Source organism: Argopecten irradians, chromosome 15 (assembly GCF_041381155.1).
Source record: "Argopecten irradians isolate NY chromosome 15, Ai_NY, whole genome shotgun sequence".
NCBI classification, from domain to species: domain Eukaryota; kingdom Metazoa; phylum Mollusca; class Bivalvia; order Pectinida; family Pectinidae; genus Argopecten; species Argopecten irradians.
Genome location: NC_091148.1, coordinates 3,910,266 through 3,933,895, shown reverse-complemented (window position 1 = coordinate 3,933,895; position 23,630 = coordinate 3,910,266). Strand labels below are relative to the sequence as shown.

The window sequence follows — 23,630 nt, the reverse complement described above, 5'->3', positions numbered from 1 at the left end:
ACTTCATCCCTGAAATTTCACAATGAACTAATCTATCATTTAAATTAGAAGAGTTCAAATGTGTCCCTGGGTGAACAAGGTTCAATACAAAAGACATTCCATTTCAGCTATTAAGACCAGGTTTATCATTATCCAAAACCATATTCAGTCTAACAATTTATCGCATAATCCGCCTGATATCCAGCGATTTCGCCTGTGTAATATTTTTGCATATGTCACAAGTGTAATATGACCTGGAGCGATTTTCATTGGCTGGAAATTCATTGTGACGTCAGACAAAAACAATAAAATGAGGTGAGAAAATATGAAATACCGGTCTCTGGATTTTTTAAATACATTTTGACGTTAAATTCTTTAATATGTTGGTAATTGTAAATATGTGATAAAAAGCATCTTAAATTTGTGTTCATTTCATATGATATTTTATGAAAAAGTTTTAATTTTTGCTCGCCAAGGTAAGATGTGATGTGATGGGGTGAGGTAGGATGTGATGTGATGGGGTGAGGTAGGATGTGATGTGATGGGGTGGGGTAGGATGTGATGTGATGGGGTGAGGTAGGATGTGATGTGATGGGGTGAGGTAGGATGTGATGTGATGTGATGTGATGGGGTGAGGTAGGATGTGATGTGATGGGGTGAGGTAGGATGTGATGTGATGGGGTGAGGTAGGATGTGATGTGATGGGGTGAGGTAGGATGTGATGTGATGGGGTGAGGTAGGATGTGATGTGATGGGGTGAGGTAGGATGTGATGTGATGGGGTGAGGTAGGATGTAATGTGATGGGGTGAGGTAGGATGTGATGTGATGGGGTGAGGTAGGATGTGATGTGATGGGGTGAGGTAGGATGTGTGTGATGTGATGGGGTGAGGTAGGATGTGATGTGATGGGGTGAGGTAGGATGTGATGTGTTGTGGTTTGTTAGGATGTGATGTGATGGGGTGAGGTAGGATGTGATGTGATGGGGTGAGGTAGGATGTGATGTGATGGGGTGAGGTAGGATGTGATGTGATGTGGTGAGGTAGGATGTGATGTGATGTGGTGAGGTAGGATGTGATGTGATGGGGTGAGGTAGGATGTGATGTGATGTGATGGGGTGAGGTAGGATGTGATGTGATGGGGTGAGGTAGGATGTGATGTGATGGGGTGAGGTAGGATGTGATGTGATGGGGTGAGGTAGGATGTGATGTGATGTGGTGGGGTGAGGTAGGATGTGATGTGATGGGGTGAGGTAGGATGTGATGTGATGGGGTGAGGTAGGATGTGATGTGATGGGGTGAGGTAGGATGTGATGTGATGGGGTGAGGTAGGATGTGATGTGATGGGGTGAGGTAGGATGTGATGTGATGGGGTGAGGTAGTGATGTGATGTGATGGGGTGAGGTAGGATGTGATGTGATGGGGTGAGGTAGGATGTGATGTGATGGGGTGAGGTAGGATGTGATGTGATGGGGTGAGGTAGGATGTGATGTGATGGGGTGAGGTAGGATGTGATGTGATGGGGTGAGGTAGGATGTGATGTGATGTGGTGGGGTGAGGTAGGATGTGATGTGATGGGGTGAGGTAGGATGTGATGTGATGGGGTGAGGTAGGATGTGATGTGATGGGGTGAGGTAGGATGTGATGTGATGGGGTGAGGTGAGGTAGGATGTGATGTGATGGGGTGGGAGGTAGGATGTATGTGTGATGGGGTGAGGTAGGATGTGATGTGATGGGGTGAGGTAGGATGTGATGTGATGGGGTGAGGTGAGGTAGGATGTATGTGGGGTGAGGTAGGATGTGATGTGATGGGGTGAGGTAGGTAGGATGTGATGTGATGGGGTGAGGTAGGATGTGATGTGATGGGGTGAGGTAGGATGTGATGTGATGGGGTGAGGTAGGATGTGATGTGATGAGGTGAGGTAGGATGTGATGTGATGGGGTGAGGTAGGATGTGATGTGATGTGATGGGGTGAGGTAGGATGTGATGTGATGGGGTGAGGTGTGATGTGATGTGATGGGGTGAGGTAGGATGTGATGTGATGGGGTGAGGTAGGATGTGATGTGATGGGGTGAGGTAGGATGTGATGTGATGGGATGGGGTGAGGTAGGATGTGATGTGATGTGATGGGGTGAGGTAGGATGTGATGTGATGTGGTGGGGTGAGGTAGGATGTGATGTGATGGGGTGAGGTAGGATGTGATGTGATGGGGTGAGGTAGGATGTGATGTGATGGGGTGAGGTAGGATGTGATGTGATGGGGTGAGGTAGGATGTGATGTGATGGGGTGAGGTAGGATGTGATGTGATGGGTGGGTGGAGGTGTGTGATGTGAGGTAGGATGTGATGTGTGATGGGGTGAGGTAGGATGTGATGTGATGGGGTGGGAGGTAGGATGTGATGTGATGGGGTGGTGGGGTAGGATGTGATGTGATGGGGTGGGGTAGGTAGGATGTGATGTGATGTGAGGTAGGATGTTAAGTGATGGGGTGAGTGATAGGATGTGATGTGATGGGGTGAGGGATGTGATGTGATGGGGTGAGGTAGGATGATGATGGGGTGAGGTAGGATGTGTGTGGATGGGGGTGAGGATGTGATGTGATAAGGTGAGGTAGGATGTGATGTGATGGGGTGGGCGGTGAGGTAGGATGTGATGTGATGGGGTGGAGGTGAGGTAGGATGTGATGTGATGGGGTGGTGGGGTGAGGTAGGATGTGATGTGATGTGAGGTGAGGTGGGATGTGAGGTGTGATGGGGGTGTGAGGTTAGGATGTGATGTGATGGGGTGAGGTAGGATGTGATGTGATGGGGTGATGGTAGGATGTGATCGTGATGGGGTGAGGTAGGATGTGATGTGATGTGGGTGAGGTAGATGTGATGTGATGGGGTGAGGTAGGATGTGATGTGATGGGTGAGGTTAGGGATGTTATGTGATGGGGTGGGGTAGGATGTGATGTGATGGTGGTGAGGTAGGATGTGATGTGATGGGGTGAGTAGGATGTGATGTGATGGGGTGAGGTAGGATGTGTGATGTGATGTAGGAGTGATGTGATGTGAGGTGGATGTGATGGGGTGGGTGAGGTAGGATGTGATGTGATGGGGTGAGGTAGGATGTGTGATGTGATGGGGTGAGGGTAGGATGTGATGTGATTCGGTGAGGTAGGATGTGATGTGATGGGAGTGGTAGGATGTGATGTGATGGGTGGTGTGAGGTGAGGGGTGTGTGATGTGATTGGGGTGGATGTGATGTGATGGGGTATGTGATGTGATGTGATGGGGTTGAGGTAGGATGTGATGTGATGGGGTGAGGTAGGATAGTTGATGTGATGTGATGGGGTGAGGTAGGATGTGATGTGATGGGTGGGTGTGAGGTAGGATGTGATGTGATGGGGTAGGTGAGGTAGGATGTGATGTGTGATGGGGTGAGGTAGGATGTGATGTGATGGGGTGGGGTGAGGTAGAGGATGTGATGCATGGGGTGATGGATGTGATGGATGTGAGGTAGGATGTGAATGTGATGGGTGGTGAGGTAGGATGTGATGTGATGGGGTGAGGTAGGATGTGATGTGATGGGGTGAGGTTAGGTTTTAATAGGTGATGTGATGGGGTGGGGGAGGTAGGATGTGATGTGATGGGGTGGAGGTAGGATGGTGATGTGATGTGGTGAGGTAGGATGTGATGTGATGGGGTGAGGTAGGATGTGATGTGATGGGGTGAAGGTAGGATGTGATCGTGATGGGGGTAGGTAGGATAGGATGTGATGTGATGAGGATGTTGGTGAGGTAGGATAGGATGTGATGTGATGGGGTGAGGTAGGATGTGATGTTGATTCGGGGTGAGGTAGGATGTGATGTGATGGGTGAGGTAGTTGGTGATGTGATGGGGTGAGGTAGGATGTGATGTGATGGGGTGAGGTAGGATGTGATGTGATGTGGGGTGAGGTTAGGATGTGAGTGTGTGAGGTAGATGGATGTGATGGGGTGAGGTAGGATGTGGATGTGATGTGATGGATTGTTGGGTGATGGTGAGGTAGGATGTGATGTGATGGAGTGAGGTAGGATGTGATGGATGGGTGGGGTGGAAGGTAGGATGTGATGTGATGGGGTGAGGTAGGATGTGATGTGATGGGGTGAGGTAGGATGTGATGTGATGGGGTGAGGTAGGATGTGATGTGATGTGATGGGGTGAGGTAGGATGTGATGTGATGGGGTGAGGTAGGATGTGATGTGATGGGGTGAGGTAGGATGTGATGTGATGGGGTGGGGTAGGAGGTGAGGTAGGATGTGATGTGATGGGGTATGTGATGTAGGATGTGATGTGATGGGGTGAGGTAGGATAGTGGATAGTGATGTGATCGGATGGGGTAGAAGGTTAGGATGTGATGTGATGGGGTGAGGTAGGTATGATGTGATGTGATGGGGTGAGGTAGGTGATGTGATGTGATGTGGGGTGAGGTAGGATGTGTGATGTGATGTAATGGGTGGGTAGGAATGAATGTGAGGTAGGATTGATGAAGTTATGGGTGGGGTGAGGTAAGATGTTTATGGAGTCGAGTGAGGTCCTGATGATGTGATGGGGTGAGGGGTGAGGTAGGAATGTGATGTTATGGGGTCGGGAGGTAGGATAGGATGGGTGATGTGATGGGGTGATGGATGTCGATGTGGTGATGTGATGTGAGGTAGGATTGAGAGATGTGAGGGTGTGATGGGGTGAGGTATGATGTATGATGTTATGGGTGAGGTGAGGCATGTAATGTGATGGGGTGAGGTAGGATGTGATGGGATATGGGTGTGATGTGGTGAGGTAGGAATGTGATGTGATGTGGATGGGGTGAGGTAGGATGTGATGTGATGGGTGGGGGTGGGGTAGGATGTGTGTGATGTTGGCGTGATGTGATGGGTGGGGTGAGGTAGGATGTGATGTGATGGGGGTGAGGTAGGATGTGATGTGATGGGGTGAGTAGGATGTGTTGTGGTGAAGGTGGCATGTGATTGTGGATGGGGATGAGGTAGGATGTGATGTGATGGGGTGAGGTAGGATGTGATGTGATGGAGGTGTGGTTAGGATGTGATGTGATGTGATGGGGTGGGGTTAGGATGTGATGTGATGGGGTGAGGTAGGATGTGCATGTGATGTGATGGGGTGAGGAGTTAGGTGGGGTGTGAGGATGTGATGGGGTGGGGTAGGATGTGATGTGATGGGGTGGGGTTAGGTAGGAGTGTGATGTGGATGGGGTGAGGTAGGATGTGATGTGATGGGGTGGATGAGGTAGGATGTGATGTGATGGGGTGGGGTAGGATGAGTGTCATGTTGATGGGGTGAGGTAGGAGGATGTGATGTGATGGGGTGTGGTGAGTAGGATAGGATGTGATGTGATGGGGTGAGGTAGGGATGTGATGTGATGGTGGTGAGGTAGGATGTGATTGTGATGGGGTGGAGGTGATTGACAGGATGTAGGATGTGATTCGATGGGGTGAGGTTAGGATGTGATGTGCCCATGGGGTGAGGTAGAGGTAGGATGTGATGCTTATGGGGTGAGGATTTAGGCATTATGTGAATGTGATGGGGATCGTGGTGGTATGGATGTGATGTGATGGGGTGGGGGTAGGATGTGATGTAATGTGGTATGGGGTGTGAGGTAGGATGTGATGTGATGGGGTGAGGTAGGCATGTGATGTGATGGGGTGAGGTAGGACATGTGATGTGATGGGGTGAGGTAGGATGTGATGTGATGATGGGTGGTGGTAGGTAGGATGTGATGTGATGATGGGTGGAGAGGATGTGATAGGATGTGCTGATTGAGGTCATGGGTGGGGTAGTGATGTTCATGTGATGTGATGAGGTAGGATGTGATGTGATGGTTGGGGTGAGGTGAGGTAGGATGTGATGTGATGGGGTGGGGTGATGGGGTGAGGATGGGTGATGGGGTGGATGTGGATGATGTGATGTGATGGGTAGGGGTAGGATGTGGGGTGGATGTGATGTGATGGGGTGATGGTATGGGTGATGTGATGTGATGGGGTGATCGGAGGTGGTAGGGTGATGTGTGGGTGGGTGGTATGGGGTGGATGGGTGGATGTGATGTGATGGGGTTGGGGTGTATGGGGGTGGTGGTGTCGATGGTGTGGTAGGATGTGATGTGGATGGGGTGAGGTAGGATGTGATGTGATGGGGTGATGGTGGGTAGGATGTGTGATGTGATGGGCGTGAGGTAGGATGTGATGTGATGTATGTGATGGGGTGAGGTAGTGTGATGTGGGGTGATGTGTGATGTGATGGGTGAGGTAGGATGTGGATGTGTGGGAGGGGTGTGAGGTAGGACTGTGGATGTCGATGTGATGGGGGGAGGGTAGGATGTGATGTGATGGGGTGGGGGTAGGTAGGATGTGATGTGATGGGGTGGGTGATGGTAGGATGTGATGTGATGGGGGTGAGGTGAGGTAGGATGTGATGTGATGGGGTGAGGTAGGATGTGATGTGATGGTGATGTGATGTGTGGGGTTGTGATGTGATGGGTGGGTGGATGTAGGATGGTGATGTGGTGATGGGGTGAGGTGGTGTGTGATGTGATGTGATGGGTGAGAGTGATAGTGATGTGAGGTGTGATGTGGGTGGGGTAGGTATGAGAATGTGATGTGATGATGGTGAGGTAGGGATGTGGATGTGATGTGGTGAGGTAGGGATGTGATGTGATTGGGTGGGGTAAGGATGTGAGATAGGTTGTGTGAGGGTGGGGTAGGAGGTGATGTGAATGTGATGTGGTGATGGGGTGAGGTAGGATGTGATGTGATGGGGAGTGAGTGATAGGATGTGATGTGATGGGGTGATGGTGATGTGAGGGTAGTGAGTATGTGATGTGATGGGGGTGAGGTAGGATGTGATGTGATGTGATGGGGTGAGGTAGGATTGATGATGTGATGGATGTGGGGTGAGAGGTAGGATGTGATGTGATGGCATGTTGATGGGTGAGGTAGGAGTGTGATGTGATGGGGTGAGGTAGGTTATGTGATGTGATGGGGTGGGGTAGGATGTGATGTTTCATGGGGAAAATGATGTAGGATGACGTATGTGATGGGGTGAGGTTAGGGATGTGATGTGATGGGGTGAGGTAGGATGTGATGTGATGGGGTGGGGATTGATGTGATGGGGTGATGTTGATGTGATGGGGTGAGGTAGGATGTGATGTGATGGGGTGAGGGGATAGGTGATGGGAGTGAGGTGAGGATGTGATGTGATGGAGTGAGGGTAGGATGTGATGTCATTGGGGTCGAGGTAGAAGTTGATGTGATGGGGTGAGGAAGTAGTGATGTGATGGGGTGAGGTAGGATGTGATGTGAGCGGTGAGGTAGGATGTGATGTGATGGGGTGAGGTAGGATGTGATGTGATGGGGTGTGGGGTGTAGGTATGTGATGTGATGGGGTGGCAGTGGTAGGATGTGATGTGATGTGAATGGGAGTGAGGTAGGATGTGATGTGATGGGGTGAGGTAGGATGTGATTGTGATGGGGTGATGGTAGGATGTGATGTGATGGGGTGACGTAGGTAGGATGTGAATGTGATGGGCGTGATGGTAGGAATGAGATGTGATGGAGGTTAGGTGGGCTGTGATGTGGTGGGTTGGTCGTGATAGGATGTGATGTGATGGGGTGGGGTAGGATGTGATGTGATGTGAGGTAGGTATGTTGATTGTGATGGGGTGTGGGTAGGATGTGATGTGATGTGGGGTGTGGGGTAAGGTAGGATGTGATGTGTGATGGGTGGGTGTAGTGATGTGAATGTGATGGGATGGTGGTGGTGAGGTAAGGATGTGATGTGATGGGATGGGGTGAGGTTATGTGATGTGATGTGATGGGGTGGAGGTAGGATGTGATGTGATGGGGTGAGGTAGGATGTTGATGTTGATGGGGTGAGGTAGGATAGGATGTGATGTGATGGGGTGAGGTAGGATTGTGATGTGATGGGGTGAGGTGTAGCGATGTGATGTTGATGGGGTGAGGTAGGATGTAGTGAGGTAGGATGTAATGTGATGGGGTGAGGTAGGATGTGATGTGATGGGGTGAGGTAGGATGTGATGTGATGGGGTGAGGTAGGATGTAATGTGATGGGGTGAGGTAGATGTGATGTGATGTGATGAAGGTGATGTGGTGTGAGTCGATAGGTGTTGGAATTGTGATGTCGATGGGGCTGAGGTAGGTGATGTTGATGTGATGGGGGGTGTGGGTAGGATGTGATGTGATGGGGTGAGGTAGGATGTGATGTGATGGGGTGATAGGAAGTGATGAGGTGAGGATGTGATGTGATGGGGTGAGGTGTGATGTGATGGGGTGAGGTAGATGATGTGATGTGATTGGGGTGAGGTGAGGTACGGATTGTGATGTGATGGGGTGAGGTAGGATGTGATGTGATGGGGTGGGGTAGGATGTGATATGTGATGGTGTGGGTAGATGTTGATGTGATGGGGTGAGGTGAATGTGATGGGGTTGAGGTAGGATGTAATGTTGATGGGTGAGGCTAGGATGTGATGTGATGTGGGGTGAGGTGGATGTGATGTGATGGGGTGAGGTAGGATGTGTGTGATGGATGGGGTGAGGTGGTGTGATGGGGTGAGGTGTGATGTGATGGATGTGATGATGGGGGGTGAGGTAGGACTGTGATGTGATGGGTGAGGTAGGATGTGATTGTGATGGGGTGTGGGTAGGATGTAATGTGATGTGATGGAAGGTGAGGTAGGATGTGATGTGATGGGGTGGGTGGGTTTGGATGGATGGTGAGGTAGGATGTGATGTGATGTGGTAAGGTGGGATGGGTGATGGGGGTGAGGTAGGATGTGATGTGATGGGGTGGGGTAGGATGTGATGTGATGGGGAGGGGTAGGATGTGATGTGATGGTAGGGTGAGGTAGGATGTGATGTGATGGGTGAGGTAGGATGTGATGTGACTTGGGGTGAGGGTGTAGGATGTGATGTGATGGGGTGAGGTTAGGATGTGATGTGATGGGGTGAGGTAGGATGTGATGTGATGGGGGTGATTGGTAGGATGTGATGTGATGGGGTGTGAGGTAGGATGTGATGTGATGGGGTGAGGTAGGATGTATGTGATGTGTGATGTGGGGTAGGATGTGATGTGATGGGGTGGGTAGGATTGTGATGTGATGGGGGTGAGGTAGGATGTGATGTGATGGGGTGAGGAGTAGGATGTGATGTGATGGGGTGAGGGTAGGATGTAATGTGATGGGGTGAGGTAGGATGTGATGTGATGGGGTGAGGTAGGATGTGATGTGATGGGGGTGAGGTAGGATGTGATGTGATGGGGTGAGGTAGGATGTGATGTGATGGGGTGAGGTAGGATTGTGATGTGATGGGGTGAGGTAGGATGTGATGTGATGGGGTGAGGTAGGATGTGATGTGATGGGGTGAGGTAGGATGTGATGTGATGGGGTGAGGTAGGATGTGATGTGATGGGGTGAGGTAGGATGTTAATGTGATGTGATGGGGTGAGGTTAGGATGTGATGTGATGGGGTGAGGGTGTGATGTGATTGCGAGTGAGGGTATGTGATGTGATGGGGTGAGGTAGGATGTGATGTGATGGGGTGAGGGTGGAGTAGTGATGTGATGGGGTGAGGTAGTGATGTAGGATTGTGATGTGATGGGTGAGGTAGGATGTGATGTGATGGGGTGAGGTAGGATGTGATGTGATGGGGAGTGAGGTAGGATTGTGTGTGATGGGGTGAGGGTAGGATGTGATGTGATGGGGTGAGGTAGGATGTGATGTGGTTGGGGTGAGGTAGGATGTGATGGTGATGGGGTGATGGTAGGGTTTGTTGATGTGATGGGTGAGGTAGGTGTGATGGGGTGATGGTAGGAATGTGATGGATGGGGTTGAGGTAGGATGTGATGTGATGGGGGTGAGGTAGGATGTGATGTGATGTGATGGGGTGAGGTAGGATGTGATGTGATGGGGTGGGGTGGGGTAGGATGTGATGTGATGGGGATGGGTAGGATGTAGGATGTGATGTGATGGATGGGAGTGGGTAGGATGTAATGTGATGGGGTGAGGTAGGATGTGATGTGATGGAGGTGAGGTAGGATGTGATGTGATGGGGTGAGGTAGGATGTGATGTGATGGGGTGGGGTGGGAGGATGTGTGATGTGATGGGGTGATGGTAGGATGTGTTGTGATTGGGGTGGGTAGGTGATGTGATGTGATGGGGTGGGGTAGGATGTGATGTGATGGGGTGGGGTAGAATGTGATGTGATGGGGTGAGGTAGGATGTGATGTGATGGGGTGAAAGGTAGGATGTATGTGATGGGGTGAGGTAGATGTGATGTGATGGGGTGGTGGGGTAGGATGTGATGTTGATTGGGGTGAGGTAGGATGTGATGTGAAGGGGTGATGGGGTGAGTAATGATGTGATGTGATGGGGTGAGGTAGGTAGGATATGATGTGATGTGATGGGTGGGGTTAGGATGTGATGTGATGGGGTGAGGTAGGATGTGATGTGATGGGGTGAGGTAGGATGTGATGTGATGGGGTGGGGTAGGATGTGATGTGATGGGGTGAGGTAGGATGTGATGTGATGGGGTGAGGTAGGATGTGATGTGATGGGGTGAGGTAGGATGTGATGTGATGGGGTGAGGTAGGATGTGATGTGATGGGGTGAGGTAGGATGTGATGTGATGGGGTGAGGTAGGATGTGATGTGATGGATGGTGTGGTAGGATGTGATGTTATGGGGGTGGGGTAGGATATGATGTTATGTGGGTCCGAGGTTGGATGTGATGTGGGGTGATGTATGATGTGATGTGTGGGGTAGGATATGATGTTTGATGGGGTGGTAGGTAGGATACGATGTTATGGGTCGAGGTGGCATGTGATGTGATGGGGTGAGGTAGGATGTGATGTGATGGGGTGAGGTAGGATATGATGTTATGGGTCGAGGTGGATGTGATTGTGTTGGGGTGAGGTAGGATGTGATGTTATGGGGGTGAGGATAGGATGTGATGGGTGGGGTAGGATGTGATGTGATGGGGTGGAGGTAGGATGTGATGTGATGGGGTGAGGTAGGATGTGATGTGATTGTAGGTGGCTAATGTGATGGGGTGAGGTAGGATGTGATGTGATGGGGTGAGGTAGGATGTAATGTGATGGGGTGAGGTAGGATGTGATGTGATGGGGTGAGGTAGGATGTGATGTTATGGGTCGAGGTGGCATGTGATGTGATGGGGTGAGGTAGGATGGGATATGAGACCTCTTTTAACCCATCACCCAACCAAGATATTTATTGATGAATTTATTTCCATGTTAAATTGGACATGTTTTTATTACGTGCATCATGAGCTGTGTACTCATGCAATTTTTGTATGGACTCCATTTGTTTTTTGAGAAGGGTCATTTTAAAACTGTGATTACCAAAAATTGATTTAATTTTTCTATTTGGATTTTCCTACCCATGATTTTTATGTCATAAACACCAAGGCATACAGCTGGTTAACAAACAATATCACATTTAACTTTCAAATTTTCCATAATTTGAGTTCATAACTTAAGGCATATTTTGACTATCACACTCTTGTTCACTTGAATGTGTTAGTGTAAATTCATGTGTAGATGGACAGTGACATTTGTAGCGAGTCACATTCAGTTATCAGTTTTTACAAAGATGGATGTACATACCTTAAAGATGATAAAGGAAGCTGTCTTCAACATTGGTACATGCTTTCTTGGTCTCTGTTAAAACATTGGTATACTTTCTTGGTCTCGGAACAGTCATTTGTATATAATCTGAAAAACAAATATACATGGTATATGTACATAATGTCAGATATCTGGCCTGTCCAGCTATGTCATACAGCCATGTCATGAATATTGTAAGACAAATGCGTAATAATACTATTATGACGTCACAAGGCTTGAAGTTAATTGAGGTGTCCTGTCTCACATGCTGCTCTTAGTGATCTATTTATCATGCCTTACATCTGCCCCACTGTGACATCAGATTCAAAATTGCATCCAAAGGTGGAAGAATATAGATAAGACTGTATGACTCTTTCATATGAACATATGTAGGATAGAACTATTCCACCCGAGGGTACAGAATTTTGGGTCAGAACCGAGGCTTGCCGAGGTTTCTGACCCAAAATTCTGTACCCGAGGGTGGAATAGTTCTATCCTACATAATTTACATATGAAAGAGTTATTTTCTCACATTGCTTGTCGAGTTACTTGCACGAAAGGTGAGGCAGTCATTTTGTGACAAAATCTTAACTTCTTAAATAATTGATCGATTTTAAAAATAAAAACGCCATTCGAAAGTGCTCATCAAAGTTTGGTTTATATTAATAAATATAAACAAGAAATCTTAGGTAAAACGGTTTGAAATGCAAATTAAACAAATGAAATGGTAAATAAATCCGGCAAATCAATCGAAATAGAAGAAAATGATGTCAACTTTGGCTGATATGACGTCATCTGATTGTTCGGCAATTGTGACGTCACAGCTATGTAAGATAGATTTATCTTACATAGCTGTCTTTCATGGGACAACTCTATCTTACATGGCTAGCAATGTGAGAATCTTTCATATATGGATATGAATGATAGGGTATTGTACCCAACGTTTAATACTGAAATCTTACTAGACTCTCCTATAATAATAATCTGCCATATCGAGGGTCCATTGTACAACGAAGTCTTCGGTTTTACTACATTTTGTAATCATAGGGCAGCCTTCGATCATATCCATATATGAAAGAGAAATATACACCCAAGTGGAAGGTTTTGGCTCAGGTCAACTCAACTCAATATTGTCATCACCTTATTAATTAGCTTACCAAGTCAGAAGTCTTCTTGGGAAGTGCCAATCTTATGCTAAATATTTAATTTTAATCTGTCTACTTCTTTCAGTGTCAAAATACATTAAAATAAACCTGAGAAATTACCATAGAATTACCTTGTGCATTTTTCAGCAAAAACCTTTACATTGTACATCATCCCTATAAGTCATTGTACATAATTTGTAGCTCTATGGACAGTGTAAAACACTGTTAAAACAGAAACAAATGATTTAGGGACAAATAGATTCCATATAAAGTTATGGAACAGTTATTACCAAACATTGAGCTCCCGATTTGAAGTTGTCATTGTTGTTGTTTGGAAAACATTGGGTCACTTTCCTGGTCCAAACTTGGTTGTTGTCCGAACCATGTGCACATCAACAAAACCACTTCCGGCCGCGGCCGCTACTAGCGCTGCTAATAACCCATTTAAGCCTAGTCAAGCGGTAGAATTTCGAGCCCAATCCTCATCCTTAATCGTCGTTATATTTTACATCGGTTTTGGTTCACTTTTTATTCATAAAATCTACATAGATAGTATTTTATTTATTTGTTTACGTACAGTAGCTGTGTAAAATGAAAACACGCGTACATCACCTTAGGCTATGTGGAAAGGGAGGTAACCGCTTCTGAATTAGAGGCATAATACTTTAAGGAAACCCCTTGAGTTACTATGAAACCTGTCTAAAGCGACTTATAATGTTCATTTTAGGTATTAAACTTGTAGGCTTACCAGACAGACAGACAGACAGACAGGTTCTTTATTTCCTCAATATTGAGATTACATGTCATGAATGAAATGTTATAACATTAACATTGGTGTTTATCCTGCAACTGTCCCACATACTGACCGATAACTACTGCCGGATAAACTTGTGCTTTATCCGTCAAAACGATCACGTGAATTTGTTCCATATCTGACGGAACTTTTTCTAACCTGACCCAGAACTTGAACCTTCCGGTGAATGAAACGTCATTCAGTCCCGCTAAAACGTGACGTAACATTCACCGAAATGACGTCATTTTTACGCTATCGAAAATCTCGTATGGCGGCGTCGTCTTTTTCTTGGCTCATGGCAAAGGTATGTATTGTAAAGTAATTCTTTAATGGGTATTTATTGTTTTTTTAGTATTTTCGTTTTGTTTCGATGATATATCACACTGAATAATATTACGGATACTGTTTGTGAATGCGCTTATTTAATTTCCCACGGCAGTAAAAAGGAGTACACTCTCATTCGGTTTACTGAATGAATCTTTACCTCCGCATCAAGGAAGCGTCTCACTTCGAGCGAAACCAAGTAAATAACTGTCAATTTGCTTTCGTTTTGAATGCCAAAATGGTTGCAGGATAAACAGAATACACGGTTAGTATCTTACAATACAAGTTTTATTTTGGTGCTCGACACGGAAAGCCGGGATGACTAGGCAAAGCCTCGTCATCTCGGCTTTCCTAAGTCTCGCACCAAAATAAACCTTGTATTGTAAGATACTAACCATGTATTCTCTATATACAATGACCAAAAATAACCAAGCTGATGAGAGAGTCCTCCCTTGACCGACTCCTTGCTCTACAGGGTACTCCTCACTTGTGTTTCCATCGTAAAGAACGCATGCAGTTACATCAACACCTATGAAGAATCCGCCAAAATTTAGCATTGAAACCCAGTTGATATACCTTCAATAACAGTCCCGGTATCCAAACACTATTAAAGGCCTTTGCATTATAAAGAAACGCTGCGAAGACCTTTGAATTACGCTCAAGATAATGACAAATTGATTCTTTGACGGTAAAAGCAGCCGTGATGCTACCACATTGCGGTTGAAATCCCTGTTGTAACTTATGAGGAAATCCAATACGTGTGCATTGTTTCGATATTCGTTGGTATACTATTTTTTCGAATAGCTTTTGTAATACTGGTGTCAGTGTTATATTGCGATAATTGTTCATATCAAGTCGATCTTTCTTCCCACCTTTGAACAGTGTGATGACGATTCCTTTTTTTGAAGTGCTTTTTATAGTCTTCCTGGTCAATTATGATGTTAAAGAGTAAGACCAGCACTTTCTTCAACACGATGCCACCGTAATGAATATGTTCCACAGTAATACTATCATGCCCACCTGCTTTTCCATTTTTCATTCCGTTGATAGCTTGCGTAACCTTGTCCAGACTGATATATCGTTTGCATATAGTGTTTTGGTTATTGTAGCTGTTCGCGTAAATTTCCTTGGTGTTGCGTTCTACTTTTTGTCTGAATTCAGCATCAAAATGTGGACTTGTACCTCGTTTTGACAGGTTTTTAAAATGTTCTGCCCACGCTTTCCTGTTTGCGTCTGAATCGCGACTGACGTTGTATATGCCTTACTCTTCTTCTCTCTGATACTTTTGTAGAAAGTTGCAGTTCGTCTAATTGCTGTCTCTCGTATGATTCTCGCGCTTCATCCAGTGCCACTCTAAATTCGCGTTTCGACTGTTTATATAGCTTGTATGAGGAATAGGTATGCCCCATCCTCGATACTCCAGGGGTTCCGATCACATACGATCTCTACACCCCTGGACTATCTCATAGTAAAACTGGAGGCAACTGGAAAGACCAGGTAATTTAGTCCTTTGATGTACATCAAAAGAACCGTATAACGGCACACTGTGGTTGACTGTGTGGCTTTGAAGTTGGGCGTCGCTCTCTCTGTAGTCTTCAAAGGAAATCTTTGCAGGCCTGTGATTGGTCAGATATTTTCTTCTGAACTGCCTTCAGTTTTACTATGAGATAGTCCAGGGGTGTAGAGATCGTATGTGATCGGAACCCCTGGAGTATCGAGGATGGGTATGCCCTCGAGGGCGTCCTTCCTGTATCCATTGTGCACGACGCTTTCGCATAATGGAATGAAGTTCCATGACACGACCTACTAGTGATACTAACTATGTAATATCACAATATTGGGAGATAATACCATACCACAATGCAAAATGATTGTGTTCAATATAATTTAATGAAATATGTTACTTCCGTCTTAAATACTACAACAAAAAATACTACCTACAATAATAAAATGATACGTACAGAATGTAAATGACTAGCTAGTTGTGCAAGATTATCTGTCCATGCCTGTATGTACGCATGTTCGTACGTATATATCTGTATGTGCTTGTCTGTATGTGTCTCTGTGCATATGTCTGTCCCTAAGTATGCAAGTATCTGTGTCCGTCTGTCTGTATCCACGTCAGATGTCGGTGTGTCTGTTTGTGTGTCTTTGTCCGTGTCTGTCTACACTCATTATCTCAGTGTCTATCTGTGTTGTGCGTCCGTGCCTGTTTGTGTACGTGTCAGTCTATCTCCGTCCGTGTCTCTAGTCTGTCGATTTTAGACTTTACATCTGAATAATATCCCTAACCATACGTATTGTAAAATTTGCGTGACACATGAATATTTGAGTACATATTATTTATTATTATGTATATAGATGTCGGTATCTTCTGGTACGTTTTCTCATATTTACAAGTTGTTCACCAGTGGGGGACTGTTTTAGCTACATTAAATGTATAGACCGAATATTGAATATTCATGTCCATTGTAAATAATTACATTAGTGTCGTGTTATAATTATCCCCTAGCATTATCACGATACCTGCATACTGTTATCATGGTATCCACTCCTTACTTTTGAGCTACAATCAAATCATTTTTCTTGGTACTACAGTATATTTTTCTCTGTCCATTACATATACTTGTTTCTCTTTACTATTCTCTCTCGACTATTCAATAATCTCCCTTGTCCCCTTGCCCAACGTTTAACTTTCTATGACCTTGACCGTGAGTATTAGAAATGTACAACTGATGTAGGACTCGTACTTTTTGACAGACGTTTTTTTTGTGATTTCTTTATTCAGGTACCTCATTTCGGCATGAATGAGGTTTAAGCACGTGACTTGTTTTACTACGTTTTTACTACAAAGAAAACACGCGTTTTGTACCAATATGAGGAACAGAAGAGAGGCTCGCTGTCCAGAACCAACATCAGACAACCACCTAGCAGGGGATTTATAGTGGATGATCTGACATTCACCGCAACAACACATGTCCAATCAAGGTGGACCCTGACAGCACTGGATGATACAGTATCCTGGGCCAGGATGAAAGTTAAGTCGGTAAAATACAAATGTCTGATCATGAAGAAGGGCCGAGTGACGAAACAATTTCGCTTTTTTTTACTCGGGGAGAGGAAACTCGATCTATAGTGGGTAATCCTATCAAGTGTTTTGGGAAATGGTACGACAGTTTGAAAGACTCCAACAATACATGTAACATAACAGCAAGGTAGAGCAGCAAGTTTGGGAAGGACTGAGGAATATCGACAAGACAGGTCTACAAGGGAAGTTCAAGGCATGGATATTCCAACAAGGACTACTACCACGGCTATCCCAGCCATTGATGTTATATGAGATCTCCGTATCAACAGGTGAGGGTTTTTAGTCGAGGAGATGAGTTATTCAGTGCTTCTTATCAACAGGACTTTTTTTCCTCCGGGTACTCCGGCTTTCCGCTACCTCCTAGACATATGGCACGTCAAGATTGACATTAAGACACTTTATTCAGGTACCTCATTAGTAGATCTCGTATCATCCGTGCAATGTATAACAATATTACAAACCATGGCCGTGTATTTCTATCGAAAAACTCAATTTCATGCAATCAAAATTTCATTAATTCGTCTGGAGCGGTTGTTAAAAGCAACATGATTTATTGTTTGACTTTGCTCAAAATATCTTGCGTTAATCCACAAAGGTGATTCAAATAATCGTCGACATCGACATCTGGTGACCTTTGAAAATGGACATTCAAATTGCTACTGCCAGAATCTTGACTGGGGACGAAATAGTTTGAAAAAGCTTCCATAATTATTTTCCTGTATATAGTCATCTCGCCCAAAGAGCACAACAAAGCTAAATGTATATGCATACTGGGACGAAATGGAAATACCAATTGACATAACAATGTGTGGAAAATGCATTTGATCTGAAGTACACATGTTAAAAAGGTCGTCCTAACATGACCTTTGATGGGATGTTGTCGCATCCTCTATTGAACGTAGTGGTTATAAGGATCTGTATTTTAACCAGATTGATATTTAAACATACAAAAACAAACAAAAAACTAAGCTGATTATACGTTTATTAACACAAGTATTAAAATATAGTTATATAATCATTAAGAATATGAAGAGAAAAAAATAACAAATATTTAAACAAGAGACCACTGGCCTCATACCGCTCTGGACAAGTCAACAAGATTTTTTTATAGTTTCATAGAAAAAAAAAATTGTGGCCAAATTAGCATTTACTTCACATCCTACATAATTATGGATATGTATGTTATCTAATTTCCAGAGTTAGAAGCCCTGTAAACTTAAAGGTACAGCAGTTTCCAATATAGTTTATACGCTGAATGCATACTGTAGCGTAAATTTTATAAAAGTTTGTCCTAATTACTCGCTAATTATTCTGGTAAGTGCTGCCGGAATAATCGCTGGAGAAAGTCAAACTTTGCAACAAAAAATGCGACCCATTGGACTACGTCCAGGGAGGTTAAATGATACTAAAAATATACATTGTAAATAATTTGGAGGAACATGTCAGTAAAAACTTTGTAAAGAAGATAAATAGAAGTAAATACAGTATAATCTAAATATATAATAAAAATAGTGTTGAAGGAGTTTTCGGGAAAATGGTTGCTGTTTTAAGCATAAAGATTGCAAGTCAATATGAACTACATAAAGTATGTAAACTGTATAAAGAAATATTCAGAATTTTTTTAAATATTTTTAATACGACTGTAACATTACATACAAGTCATAATTCATTCTGTTGATTTTTACCTCATAAATATGTATATGACGTTGCCTTGTTAATATATGCGATCGATGTTTTACAAAGTGTCTATCTTACTATATATAACATAAGCTCATAACAAAATATACCTGTCTGTCATGTTCATCTCCGTTCTCACTTATTGTCAACATTCTAATCTAATAGAAGCATGTACAATGCATGTTTTTTTTCTTATATTTACTGAAATCAACTTCTTTTAAATACAACAGAAAGTTTGTTTTCAATATGTCTCTGGTGTTATAGCTGATCACGATAAAACAGTGTAGACTCGGATATAAATCATGAAGTTATACAAAGTTTTCTATTAGTCTGAATTGAATGTAATACAGATACCTAATTAAGATACTAGCCTACCTAATCTGTTCTCATTATGTAATACAGATACCTAATTAAGATACTAGCCTACCTAATCTGTTCTCATTATGTAATACAGATACCTAATTAAGATACTAGCCTACCTAATCTGTTCTCATTATGTAATACAGATACCTAATTAAGATACTAGCCTACCTAATCTGTTCTCATTATGTAATACAGATACCTAATTAAGATACTAGCCTACCTTATCTGTTCTCATTATGTAATACAGATACCTAATTAAGATACTAGCCTACCTAATCTGTTCTCATTATGTAATACAGATACCTAATTAAGATACTAGCCTACCTAATCTGTTTTCATTATGTAATACAGATACCTAATTAAGATACTAGCCTACCTTATCTGTTCTCATTATGTAATACAGATACCTAATTAAGATACTAGCCTACCTAATCTGTTCTCATTATGTAATACAGATACCTAATTAAGATACTAGCCTACCTAATCTGTTCTCATTATGTAATACAGATACCTAATTAAGATACTAGCCTACCTAATCTGTTCTCATTATGTAATACAGATACCTAATTAAGATACTAGCCTACCTTAATCTGTTCTCATTATGTAATACAGATACCTAATTAAGATACTAGCCTACCTAATCTGTTCTCATTATGTAATACAGATACCTAATTAAGATACTAGCCTACCTAATCTGTTCTCATTATGTAATACAGATACCTAATTAAGATACTAGCCTACCTATCTGTTCTCATTATGTAATACAGATACCTAATTAAGATACTAGCCTACCTAATCTGTTCTCATTATGTAATACAGATACCTAATTAAGATACTAGCTACCTAATCTGTTCTCATTATGTAATACAGATACCTAATTAAGATACTAGCCTACCTAATAATGTTCTCATATGTAATACAGATACCTAATTAAGATACTAGCCTACCTAATCTGTTCTCATTATGTAATACAGATACCTAATTAAGATACTAGCCTACCTAATCTGTTCTCATTATGTAATACAGATACCTAATTAAGATACTAGCCTACCTAATCTGTTCTCATTATGTAATACAGATACCTAATTAAGATACTAGCCTACCTAATCTGTTCTCATTATGTAATACAGATACCTAATTAAGATACTAGCCTACCTAATCTGTTCTCATTATGTAATACAGATACCTAATTAAGATACTAGCCTACCTAATCTGTTCTCATTATGTAATACAGATACCTAATTAAGATACTAGCCTACCTAATCTGTTCTCATTATGTAATACAGATACCTAATTAAGATACTAGCCTACCTAATCTGTTCTCATTATGTAATACAGATACCTAATTAAGATACTAGCCTACCTAAAATGTTCTCATTATGTAATACAGATACCTAATTAAGATACTACTAAGCCTACCTAATCTGTTCTCATTATGTAATACAGATACCTAATTAAGATACTAGCCTACCTAATCTGTTCTCATTATGTAATACAGATACCTAATTAAGATACTAGCCTACCTAATTGTTCTCATTATGTAATACAGATACCTAATTAAGATACTAGCCTACCTAAAATGTTCTCATTATGTAATAAGGATACCTAATTAAGATACTAGCCTACCTAAATTTATATTATAAGTACCTAATTAGATACTAGCTACCTAAATGTTCTCATTATGTAATACAGATACCTAATTAAGATACTAGCCTACCTAAAATGTTCTCATTATATGTAATACAGATACCTAATTAAGATACTAGCCTACCTAAATGTTCTCATTATGTAATACAGATACCTAATTAAGATACTAGCCTACCTAAAATGTTCTCATTATGTAATACAGATACCTAATTAAGATACTAGCCTACCTAAAATGTTCTCATTATGTAATACAGATACCTAATAAGATACTAGCCTACCTAAAATGTTCTCATTATGTAATACAGATACCTAATAAGATACTAGCCTACCTAATCTGTTCTCATTATGTAATACAGATACCTAATTAAGATACTAGCCTACCTAATCTGTTCTCATTATGTAATACAGATACCTAATTAAGATACTAGCCTACCTAATCTGTTCTCATTATGTAATACAGATACCTAATTAAGATACTAGCCTACCTAATCTGTTCTCATTATGTAATACAGATACCTAATTAAGATACTAGCCTACCTAATCTGTTCTCATTATGTAATACAGATACTAATTAGATACTAGCTTTGTTCTCATTATGTAATACAGATACCTAATTAAGATACTAGCCTACCTAATCTGTTCTCATTATGTAATACAGATACCTAATTAAGATACTAGCCTACCTAATCTGTTCTCATTATGTAATACAGATACCTAATTAAAGATACTAGCTATACCTATGTTCTCATTATGTAATACAGATACCTAATTAAGATACTAGCCTACCTAATCTGTTCTCATTATGTAATACAGATACCTAATTAAAGATACTAGCCTACCTTATCTGTTCTCATTATGTAATACAGATACCTAATTAAGATACTAGCCTACCTAGATCCTGTTTCATTATGTAATACAGATACCTAATTAAGATACTAGCCTACCTTATCTGTTCTCATTATGTAATACAGATACCTAATTAAGATACTAGCCTACCTAATCTGTTCTCATTATGTAATACAGATACCTAATTAAGATACTAGCCTACCTAATCTGTTCTCATTATGTAATACAGATACCTAATTAAGATACTAGCCTACCTAATCTGTTCTCATTATGTAATACAGATACCTAATTAAGATACTAGCCTACCTAATCTGTTCTCATTATGTAATACAGATACCTAATTAAGATACTAGCCTACCTAAAATGTTCTCATTATGTAATACAGATACCTAATTAAGATACTAGCCTACCTAAAATGTTCTCATTATGTAATACAGATACCTAATTAAGATACTAGCCTACCTAAAATGTTCTCATTATGTAATACAGATACCTAATGTAAGATACTAGCCTACCTAATCTGTTCTCATTAAGTAATACAGATACCTAATTAAGATACTAGCCTACCTAATCTGTTCTCATTATGTAATACAGATACCTAATTAAGATACTAGCCTACCTAATCTGTTCTCATTATGTAATACAGATACCTAATTAAGATACTACCTACCTAATCTGTTCTCATTATGTAATACAGATACCTAATTAAGATACTAGCCTACCTAATCTGTTCTCATTATGTAATACAGATACCTAATTAAGATACTAGCCTACCTATCTGTTCTCATTATGTAATACAGATACCTAATTAAGATACTAGCCTACCTAATCTGTTCTCATTATGTAATACAGATACCTAATTAAGATACTAGCCTACCTAATCTGTTCTCATTATGTAATACAGATACCTAATTAAGATACTAGCCTACCTAATCTGTTCTCATTATGTAATACAGATACCTAATTAAGATACTAGCCTACCTAATCTGTTCTCATTATGTAATACAGATACCTAATTAAGATACTAGCCTACCTAATCTGTTCTCATTATGTAATACAGATACCTAATTAAGATACTAGCCTACCTAATCTGTTCTCATTATGTAATACAGATATACAGATACCTAATTAAGATACTAGCCTACCTAATCTGTTCTCATTATGTAATACAGATACCTAATTAAGATACTAGCCTACCTAATCTGTTCTCATTATGTAATACAGATACCTAATTAAGATACTAGCCTACCTAATTGTTCCATTATGTAATACAATCCTAATTAAGATACTAGCCTACCTAAAATGTTCTCATTATGTAATACGGATACCTAATTAAGATACTAGCCTACCTAAAATGTTCTCATTATGTAATACAGATACCTAATAAGATATAGCACTAAATAGCCTACCTAATCGTTCTATTAAGTATACAATACTAACAGTAATAGATACTAGCTACCTAATCTGTTCTCATGATGTAATACAGATACCTAATTAAGATACTAGCCTACCTAATCTGTTCTCATTATGTAATAAGGATACCTAATTAAGATACTAGCCTACCTAATCTGTTCTCATTATGTACTACAGATACCTAATTAAGATACTAGCTTACCTAATCTGTTCTCATTATGTAATACAGATACCTAATTAAGATAATAGCCTACCTAATCTGTTCTCATTATGTAATACAGATACCCAATTAAGATACTAGCCTACCTTATCTGTTCTCATTATGTAATACAGATACCTAATTAAGATACTAGCTTACCTAATTTGTTCTCATTATGTAATACAGATACCTATTTAAGATACTAGCCTACCTTATCTGTTCTCATTATGAATGTACCGTAACATGTTTGATACATAGGTATTAGCCTATATATATAGCCTAGCTAACCTGTCTAGTCCATTCCTGGATTTCTGTGATGTTTTAATTTCGCGTTTTCATGCTTAAAAACGTTTTCACGCCGATTTTTTTTTCGCGGTTTAGAGTCACGTGGTGCTACTTTATCTATGACCAGAACAATTTCGCGGTATCTTAAATCGCACGCGAAACTAAAATGGTTTACAGTATAATGAAGAAATATAAGATACAT

General features: G+C 42.0%; 2 protein-coding genes across 7 annotated transcripts in view; both read right to left on the bottom strand.

Annotated features, from left to right (window-relative positions):
* The window catches only part of LOC138309546 (MYND-type zinc finger-containing chromatin reader ZMYND8-like), a 63,665-nt gene extending 50,436 nt beyond the window's left edge, over positions 1–13,229 (bottom strand). For 3 of the 6 annotated variants that reach the window (XM_069250775.1, XM_069250782.1, XM_069250778.1), the window contains exons 1-2: positions 13,084–13,229; positions 11,649–11,756 (exon numbers count right to left, since the gene is read on the bottom strand). The gene's annotated coding sequence lies outside the window, so the exon portion shown is untranslated. The remainder of the gene's footprint in view (positions 1–11,648; positions 11,757–13,083) is intronic. The other 3 variants (XM_069250783.1, XM_069250777.1, XM_069250781.1) reach the window with 3 other exon arrangements.
* LOC138309630 (uncharacterized) lies at positions 5,184–6,932 on the bottom strand. Its single transcript, XM_069250852.1, has one exon. The coding sequence runs from the start codon at positions 6,930–6,932 to the stop codon at positions 5,184–5,186; it is 1,749 nt and encodes a 582-aa protein (XP_069106953.1).
* Positions 13,230–23,630: the final 10,401 nt, after the last annotated feature.

Excerpts from the sequence above, each read along its gene's own strand:
- LOC138309630 (XM_069250852.1), bottom strand. The coding sequence starts at position 6,932 with ATGCCATCACATCACATCCTACCTCTCACCCCACATCCATCACATCAT.